The sequence below is a fragment of the Rhinopithecus bieti genome, unplaced genomic scaffold, assembly GCF_001698545.2.
Source record: "Rhinopithecus bieti isolate Rb0 unplaced genomic scaffold, ASM169854v2 scaffold_33652, whole genome shotgun sequence".
NCBI classification, from domain to species: Eukaryota; Metazoa; Chordata; class Mammalia; order Primates; family Cercopithecidae; genus Rhinopithecus; species Rhinopithecus bieti.
In genome coordinates this window covers 2469702-2479378 of record NW_016814761.1, presented here as the reverse complement: position 1 = coordinate 2479378, position 9677 = coordinate 2469702, and the positions used below count along the sequence as shown (strand labels likewise).

At 55.4% G+C, this 9677-nt stretch overlaps 1 protein-coding gene across 4 annotated transcripts in view; it reads right to left on the bottom strand.

Moving 5' to 3' along the window:
• Positions 1 to 9677, bottom strand: part of SLC66A1 (solute carrier family 66 member 1) — a 50803-nt gene that overhangs the window by 8453 nt on the left and 32673 nt on the right. For 2 of the 4 annotated variants that reach the window (XM_017851981.1, XM_017851980.1), the window contains exons 3-4: positions 7007 to 7166; positions 2125 to 2366 (exon numbers count right to left, since the gene is read on the bottom strand). In XM_017851981.1, coding sequence (XP_017707470.1) covers positions 2125 to 2288 — 164 coding nt within the window. In that variant the 5' untranslated portion in view covers positions 2289 to 2366; positions 7007 to 7166. Of the gene's footprint in view, positions 1 to 2124; positions 2367 to 7006; positions 7167 to 7538; positions 7742 to 9677 lie in introns of those variants that run through there. The other 2 variants (XM_017851982.1, XM_017851979.1) reach the window with 2 other exon arrangements.

The following is a 9677-nucleotide window of genomic DNA, read 5'->3' as shown; positions in this document are numbered from 1 at the left end:
CTCCTGACCTCAGGCAATCTGCCCGCCTCAGCCTCCCAAAGTGCTAGGATTACATGCGTGAGCCACTGCACCCGACAAAAAAAAATACATGGGGAGGCCAAGACGGGTGGATCACAAGGTCAGGAGATCGAGACTATCCTGGCTAACACGGTGAAACCCCGTCTCTACTAAAAAAATACAAAAAACTGGCCGGGTGTGGTGGCGGGCGCCTGTAGTCCCACCTACTCAGGAGGCTGAGGCAGGAGAATGGCGTAAACCGGGGAGGCGGAGCTTGCAGTGAGCTGAGATCCGGCCACTGCACTCCAGCCTGGGCGACAGAGCGAGACTCCGTCTCAAAAAAAAAAAAAAAAAAAAAATGAATGTGCATAGCAACATTAATCGTAATAGCTACAAAGTAGAAACAACCCAATGTCCATCAATGGGTGAACGGTAAGAAAATGTGGCATACACAGAGTAAAACAGTATCCGCCACAAAAAGGACTGAAGTACTGCTTTGATACATGCTATGACATGGATGAATCTTGAAGACATTATGTTAAGTGAAAGAAGCCAATCACAAAAGGTCCTGTGTGATTCCATTTATACGAACCATGAAATGTCCAGAAGAGGCAAATCAACAGAGACAGAAAGTAGACTAGTGGCTGGCAGGGACTGAGAGGGTCTGGGAGGAATGAAGAATGACTGCTGATTGGCATGGCTTTCCATTTGGGCTAACGAAAATGTCCTAAAATTAGTTGTGGTGACAGTTACACAACTCTGTGGCTATACTAAAATAACTTGTACATTGAATGGGTTAATTGCATGAAATGTGAATTCTCTCCCAATAAAGCTGTTAAAACAATGTCAAGCCCCCGATCAAACCCTTGTCTTTATCCCTCAGGATAAACAGCACATTTCTTAATGGCACAGCATGCCCCTTAGGCCATAGGGCCTATGATGACTCCTGTGACCTCACCTCTCCCTGCCCTGACCCCTACACACTCTGTCCGCCATATAAACACAGCTGCCCCTTCTGTGTACATCTGCTGCTTCCTCTGCCTGAACTGCTCTTCCACACTCAGCACCTGGCTCTCACCCCTCAATGCTGTCCTATCCTCGGCTTTTAGCCTAGATGCCAACACCTCCAGCTCCCTTCTTTTTTTTTTAATTTCAATTTTTTTTTTTGGTAGAGATAGGGTCTCACTATGTTGGCCAGGCTGGTCTTGAACTTCCGACCTCAAGTGATCCTCCTGCCTCAGCCTCCCAAAGTGCTGGGATTACAGGCGTGAGCCACTGTGCCTGGCCTCCAGGTCCTTCCTGACTGTAATCTTCTTCCGCCTCTGCAGATCGGGTGGGTGTCCCTCTTCTGTGCTTCACATAATGAAATAACAGCAGTGTCACCACTGACAGCTTTCAGGCTTGTGCAAACATTGTGTGAAGATCCTGAGTGGGCAGCTCTCCCTACACACCCACATGCCATCTTCATAGCAGCTGTCTCAATTAGGTAGCAACATTTCCATGACACAAGCAAGGAAACGGAGGCTCAGAGCAGTGAGGTGACACACCCAGGTCAGGATGCTCTTGACCCCTGTGCATCGTGTCCTCGCTCCCCGATCACAGCAGCGGCCACGCAATGTTGTGTTCACTGCAGCTATCTCCACCACCCGACTGTCAAAGCCTGGAGGACAGAGGCTGTGTTTGATGCGTTCCAGCCCTCCCACTCTCCTGCCCCATCTCTGACCAGCTGTGCCACCTAAAGCAAATTGCTTAACTTCTCTGGGTTTTGGATCCCTCATCTGTAAAATAGATGGATGGTAACTGTCCCTATTTCACAAGGTTGTTGTGAGGATTAAATGAGGTAGAAATACAGCAAGTGCTTAGAAGCAAGCCAGGTATGTGGCGGGCACTCAATAAACTGTTGCAAAGGTGATGATCTCTGCATCAGCATCACCCAGCACAAGGTCTGGCCTGTGGGAGGGACCAGTGCAGGTCCCTCCTGGGTGGGTAGGAAATCAAGGGAGCACACCCAGCCTCCAGTCTGGAGAGGCCTGTGGCCCACCAGGCAACCCCTCTCTGAGCAGTAGCTAGAGCCACTGCCCCAACCCCACAGCCCTGCCCTGGTCCTGCCACCCAGACACTACTCACGGGAAGGTAGATGCAGCAAAGCAGAGAATGGAGATCAAGCCCAGGCCCACACTGGCCTCATCCCAGCCGTCCTGGGCACATTCACCCAGCACATCCCATATCCACTGGATGGAGCCATTAGGGCAGCTGGAGAAGTTGCGGGAGCCCAGTTTCTTCCAGACCATGGCTGTGGAGGAGGGGCCCCCGGCCAGGCGGGTCTGCACGGGAGGGAGGGTGCTGGTGATCCGAGGTCGGCAAGGGTTCTACAGGGAGGAAGAGAGGAAGCTTTCAGCACTGGGAGGTCCAGGTCCTATTCATGGTCATCCCAAACAAAGCTCAGCCCAGCCTTTTCACCGGGTGCCTCGCCTGGAACCAGAGAAGGGCAAAGACATAATCCTCACCCACCAGGACCTGATCAGCCCCCAGGTACACGGATCACAGCAAACACATGCCAGCTACAGACACGTGCAGGCAGTGCGCTGGATCTACGGAAGGGACAGGTGTGTTCAAATCCCTGCTTCACCACCCATTCATGCCAGACTTTGGGCAAAGACTCAGCCTTTCTGTGCCTGAGCCCTCTCATCTGGAAATGGGGTCCTCAGAGCGCTCCTCCCACATACGGTTGTTGTGTGGGTTCAATGAGTTCATACAGTGTGATGAACTGAGCCCTCCATGTTATCTTTTCCTACGACTCTTGAACACTTAGGTTGGTCCTAATTTGTTATTATTGTAAATTACTCTGTAAGGATCTGCTGAGGCCAGGCCCATCAAGTTCATCTAATTTAAAGCAGGTTGTAGCCAGGAGCAATGGCTCATGCCTGTAATCCCCACACTTTGGGAGACCAAGGCGGGAGGACAGCTTGCGCCCAGGAGACGGAGACCAGCCTGGCAGCCTGGGCAACATAATAAGACCCTATCTCTAAAAAAAAAAAAAAAAAAAAAAAAATACAAAAATTAGACAAATATGGTGGTGTGCGCCTCTGGTCCTAGCTACTCATGAGGCTGAGGTGGGAGATCACTTGGGCCTAGGAGGTAGACGCTATAGAGAGTCACGATCTCACCAATGTACTCCAACCTGGATGACAGAGCAAGACCCTGTGTCGAAACAACAATCACAAAAAATAAGGGCTAGGCACTGCGCCAGCACTCTAGGAGGCTGAGGCGGGAAAGATCACTTCAGCCCAGGAGTTCGAGAACAGCCTGGGCAGCTGTCTCTACAACAAAATTCAAAAATTAGCCAGGTGTGGTGGCACATGCTTGTAGTCCCAGCTAGCTACTCAGGAGACTAAGGTGGAAGAACTGCTTGAGCCCAGGAGGTGGAGGTTGCACAGCAAGCCATTGATCGTGCCACTGCACTCCAGCCTGGGCGATAGAGCCGGACTCTGTCTTAAAAGAAAAACACACACACACACACACACACACAAACCATAAAGCAGCTTGCCCCACACAGATGAGGCAAGTGGAGAAGAGGAGCAAGGGATCCCTGGGTTTGCATGAGTGACAAGGACTCAAGTTTGGGACACTGCAGCCTGTATTCTCCCAGGAGCTCACAGAGCATGGGGGAAGCCTACCAGCAGGGAGTCCACAGCCACCTCCTCACTGTCACACTGAGCCACCTCCTCACTGTCACACTGACAAAGCCAGAATATGGCTGATCACAGAGGTGGGCAGGGCAGGCCTCTCCCGGTACCCGGGCACCCTGGACAGTGCGTAGGGCAGTCATTGCCTGCGTGACACCTTAGAGGGAGGGAGGGAAAGTGTGGCTTGGCTGGGCCATCTCTATCAGCGATCGTCACCACAGCTCGGACCAGTGAGCCAAGCCTCCTGCATGCATTCATGTTTCATCTTCACAGCAACTATGAAGTGGGGACCACTGATATCCACAAGGAGCCTGAGCCAGAGTGCGGAAGTCATGTGCCAAGGCCACCCAGCCAGGAAGCTACAGAGTCAAACCCAAGACTCAGACCGACACCCCTGCTCATGGCCACCTGCCACACCGCCCGCCTCAGGTGCCTCTGTCACCAGCGAAGCAGAAGCCTTCTGTGGCTCCCTAGCAAGCAGACACAGAAAAAGAGAGAGAGAGAGAGAGAGTGAGCCTCTGTGGTCTGGCATGACTGCACAGCCACAAAGTGTGCTTCCCCTTTTCTCCCTGTGCTCAGAGGGGATTTCCTCACGCAGGTGGGGGTATCTCTAGCTGCCTTCATTCCTACTTGTGTCAGGAGGCCTGGACTCCCCAGCTAGTCCCTGGCTGGCCCCACGGAACTGCTGAGGACACAGAGACCAGGGAGCACCAGGAGGGAAAGGAAGTGAGTCAGCACCTCCTCTCAGGAAGCCAGAGACCCTCAGCCCTAATGTGATTCGCCATGGGCAGAGGCCCTGGACCTGAAGGTAAGGGCGCCCCAGGTCACTGTCAGCCCAGCTCACTGGACTACCTCCAGGGCCCGGCACAGGCAGGGAGGCTGAAAGCCTCTTGTGTCTTCGTGGCCCACCTGGGAGACCATCAGCATAGCTGATGTTAGAAGCCTTCACCTGATGCCCCATCTCCGGCCCCTGAAAGGCCACTCCAAATTAGCATAGGGTCCAGGTGTGGCCGGGCGCAGTGGCTCACACCTGTAATCCCAGCAGTTTGGGAGGCCGAGGCAGTTGGATCACTTGGGCACAGGAGCTGGAGAACAACCTGGCCAACATGGTGAAACCCCATCTCTATCAAAAATACAAAAATTAGCTGCGCGTGGTGGTGTGTGCCTATAATCCCAGCTACTTGGGAGGCTGAGGCAGTAGAATCACATGAACCCAGGAGGCAGAGGTTGCAGTGAGCCAAGATGGCACCATTGCACTCCAGCCTGGCTGACAGAGCAAGACTCTGTCTCAAAAACAAAACAAAACACAACAAAAAAACCATATAGTCCAGGTGAGAACTACACATTTGCAATGCCAAAGGCATTTCAAATCAAGTCCTCATGTTCTCAGCCACCACTCCCAACTGGGCTGCAACCCCACACCCCCTTGCAGAGTCTGAAGACAAGGCTGCAGCTCATCCACTGCCATCCCCACCACTCCCCAGCAAGGTCGGGTATACTGTGCTCATTTGACAGGCGAGGCTGAGAGGCCTTGGAAGTGAGTTAACCTGCCTGAGCCTGTCTATAAAAGGGGGTTAATGACACTCCTTGGGGCAGCTGTCCTGACTAAATGCACATAAAGCTTTCAGCCCCTGTGCCAGACGACACATGGCAGCGACTGTTTTCAGGATGAGAGTCCAGCATCTCAACCACCTTGGGGGCTCTCACTTCCCCCTTTCCCCAGGTTAGGGAGGAAATGAAATGGACACATCTCAGTATGTGTGTGTTGGGGGGTTGTCTCGAGGAAGGTACCTTGGTTTATGGAGCCTGCAGCCTGTCTCTCACTTCCCTCTTTCCCTAGGTTAGGGAGGAAATGAAATGGACACATCTCAGTATGTGTGTCTTGGGGAATTGTCTTGAGGAAGGTCCCTTGGTTTATGGATCCAGGATACTGGGTGGGTGGCCCCCTGACCTTGGACAGGACCCATATGCAATCTGGAACTCAGGACACTTTGAGACACACCTGATCCCCGAACAGAAGGGCCTTGCTCTGAGGGCCATCCTGCGTAGTTCCTGTCACCTAGAAGCCAGGCATGGGCCCACTTCCCGTTCATACAGCACTGAGCAAATGGATGCCCAAGGTTGCAATGGAGCTTGACCTCATCTGTAAGGATGGCAAGGACCCCAGAAGGGGTACCCTGGAATCACCCTTGGAGGGTGCATGTTCAAAATTTGGAGTCAGTGCACCTGGGCTGGGGCTTAGAGATTCTGCGTTTAAGAAGTCCTCCAGCGATTCTGCTCCATCCGGTGCACTTTGAGAAAGGCTGGGTTGGAGATGGCATCTCCTGTCACACCCAAACTCTCCTCCCTGATCCCAAGCTGAGTCAGGGATGCTTCAGGCACATGATCACAGCCGATCATGTGTCCACCTTTGTCTAGAGAATCAAGTCCAAATTACCTGAGGCTAGGCCTCAAGTTACTCCAAGAACTGCCCTCCCAACCCTATCTTCTGCCTCCTGACCCAGGTCTTCAGTCATTTCAGGTCTCCAGGCTTTTGCACCTGCTATCTCTTCCCCTAGAAGTGTCCTGCTCCCCTTCAAGGGCCTGGTCATGAAACAAGAAGACTCACTTCTAAATTGCCCTTTCAAAGATGTCCCGTGAGAGCTGGCTGGATAAGACCTGCCACCTTCCCCTCTCCCCTCCTCCACACACCTGAAGAACGCTACCACCGTCCTCTGCGACCAGTGTCCTTGAAACACACTCTCCCCACTCCGGGTTGTGCATTTCTTATTCTCCAGGTCTAAACACACCTAGAGGTTCAGCAAATGTTGAGAGAGAGGGAGAGAAAGAGAGGCAGAGAGAAGGACAGAGTGAAGAAGACAGGAAATAGGGGTGAGGAAAGGAGAAAGGGGGTAAAGAGACAGAAGAGGAAGGAAAGGAGAAAGGAAGGAAGAGGGGATAGCTGTGAGCTCGAACAGTCCAGGGTTGAGGAGAAAAGCACTCTGGAACAGACCTGGCTGATGCCTACCAGTCTGGAACTCAAGTGATGGAGCTTTGTAGTGCTCATCTGAAAAGTAGGGGAATAATGCAATACCCACCACCTAGGCTGACTGCAGAGTTAAATGAGACAATCCAGGCCAAGCGATTACAAGGGTGCCTGGCACAGGCAGGCACTCAACACCAACAGCCCAAAATGACTATTATTTGTTCTCGCTGTAGCGCCTCCAGTGTCCAGGCACACAGGTGCCGTCAGTAAGCCTTGATCAGACATGACCTGTGACCCCGGCCCAGGACCTCTCACACTTTAAGACTCAGACTCTCCATGCACACGTTTGGAAACCTACCCTAAGCACGGCGTGGGAGGAGGCAGTGTGGGTATTCGTCCCTGCAGACCTGGGGAGAATGTGAGGGGAGGAGCGTCCCGGCTCGGGGCTACCACCCAATCCAGGCCTCGGCGTCCTCGGCCACAGCTCCCTCCTGGTGACTCAGACCGGTGCGGGCCGCCTGTTTGGAGGGATAATGATAGGACAGCTGCTGGGGCCAGCGCCGCGAGGGCCCCTCGCCCGGCCGGCCCGGGAAAAACGAAGCAGCCATCAGATACCAAGGAGCCGGTCGGCCGGGACAGGAGGTGAAAGGGGACCCGGCCCCCAGCTCCTGGCCAGGCCAGCTCGAGAGGCCGCGCTGGTCGCCCTTGAGGTGGGGGGCCACGGGACTGCGGATTCCCAAGAGCCACCCAATCCCGGCCCGGAGCCTCGCCCCAGGATGTCGCGCCACAAGGAGGGCGCACGGGCCCGGACAGTCCAGCGGCTGGAGAGGGCTGGAAGGACGTGGCAGGGAAGCCCAGGAGCCCCGACCCCCAGCCGTGGAGTTTGCCACCTGTCCCCGCGCCGGCTCACCACGTCCAGATCCGCCGCCAGGGCCCAGCTTCTGGGTCAGGGCCCGCCGGGTCAGCTGACCGCGCGCCGCCGCCCGGCACCGGGAACCGCAGGCCCCGCCCCCACGCCGCTTGCGGGGCGGACCCGGCCTGGAGGCGCCCCTGGGGCCGCGCCTGGTGTCCCCCCACCAACCACCTCCGTGCTCCGCCCCGGCGTGGGCGGGGCCCTCCGGCTCCCAACGCGCAGGCGCTGCTGCTATGCTGAGCGCCGCGTCTCGCGTAGTCTCCCGCGCCGCCGTCCACTGCGCGCTTGGCTCCCCGCCGCCCGAGGCCCGCGCGCTGGCCATGTCCCGGCCACCGCCACCGCGGGTCGCCACGGTGCTGGGCACCATGGAGATGGGGCGCCGCATGGACGCGCCCGCCAGCGCCGCGGCCGTGCGCGCCTTTCTGGAGCGCGGCCACACCGAACTGGACACGGCCTTCATGTACAGCGACGGCCAGTCCGAGGCCATCCTGGGCGGCCTGGGGCTCGGGCTGGGCGGCAGTGACTGCAGAGGTAACAGTGGCCCCTGATTCTCCCCATGCATCGTGCAGAGCTGAGCCCGTCCCCAGCCGTGCACCACCCCTCTCGGGTCTGGCTGCGGGCAGCACCGACGGCTTCGTCCCTCTCCCTACCCACGTCCACCCCGCAGCTCTGGGAACCCCAGGACAACTGGACAGTACTTTACCGTGACTCCTTTCCCCCACTCTCCTTCCACTGGGAGTTGCAGCGCGCGAGTCTCCCCCTAGCCTGGTCTGGCTCATCGCTTTCCACCTCCATTGATGCCCCCGCCTCCAAACCTGCCAGGTGCCCATAACCGGTCCCCACCCAGGCTCTCCCCCTTTTCTCTACCCCTTCGTTGCCATCATCACCCATGCACTCTCTGGGCAGCCTCTTCTCATCCTGGCCTTTTCTTAACCACTAGACTTTGCCCTGTTCAGCTGGCAGTACCTCTGTCTGTCTCAGGGAGAACTGTGGCGATGCCTCAGGCTGGCTGGGAGAGTAGGGTGTTTGGGAGTGCAGACAGGTGAGGGCTAGGGACTTTCCACTCTATGCCAGGCTTTGACATGGATCATAGGAGAGAAAGTAACTACAGCCCTCCACAGGGAGTTCAGAGTCTAATGGGGAAGACTGAAATAATGATTGCTGGAGAGCCCAGAAGAGAGAGTACTTTGGGGAGCTGCAGGTCAGGGAGAGGCACTAGGGAAGGCTCAGCAAATGCTGGATGGAGCTTGGCCTTAAAGGCTCAGTGGTAGGTTGGAGGAGAACAAGAGAAAGGAGCATTAGAGTCTATGCAAAGACTTGGTTTGGAAATGCAATGTGTGTGATGTGTGAAAGGAAGGCCAGTGGGCAGGTGGGGCTTGAGCCGAGGATGGAGGGGACTGTTCCTTGTGAGCCTGGTGCCCTTGATAGCCCTTGGGAGGGTGCCTGGCACGCAGTGAGGACCCAGGGAACGTGGGCTGTTACCATGCTTCACCCACTGGACTATCCTGAGGCTTTTGCTGCCCACCCCTGAGGAGAGGCTCTCTCTGGGCCCACCTTAGAGTCATAGTGTGTGGTGGGTGGGGTGGGGGGAAGAGGGCGACTATGAATCTCAGGCCTATGCTCTTTCTAGTTCACCTGGCTGCATGTTGTTGTTATTATTTGAGATGGAATCTTGCTCTGTCACCCAGGGTGGAGTGCAATGGCACGATCTCAGCTCACTGCAACCTCTGCTTTAGCCTCCCAAGTAACTGGGATTACGGGTACACGCCACCACGCCCAGCTAATTTTTGTATTTTTAGTAGAGATGAGGTTTCACCATATAGGCCAGGGTGGTTTCCAACTCCCGACCTCAAGTGATCTGCCCACCTCAGCCTCCCAAAGTGCTGGGATTATAGGTGTGAGCCACCGTGCCCAGCCAGGTTACATATTATTAATAATGAAGATTTTGTTCCTGAGTTGGTTTTTCTTCTCCAGCCCTTCCCCACTTCCATCTTTGAGGCTAAGAGCTCACTGGACCTAAGTCCTCAAGCCAGGCCTGCGGCAAAGTTCATGCCAAGAATGCCTGCAGGGCTGTGAGGAAATGGAGAAAATCTGGATGAGGAACTGTGGAACTTGT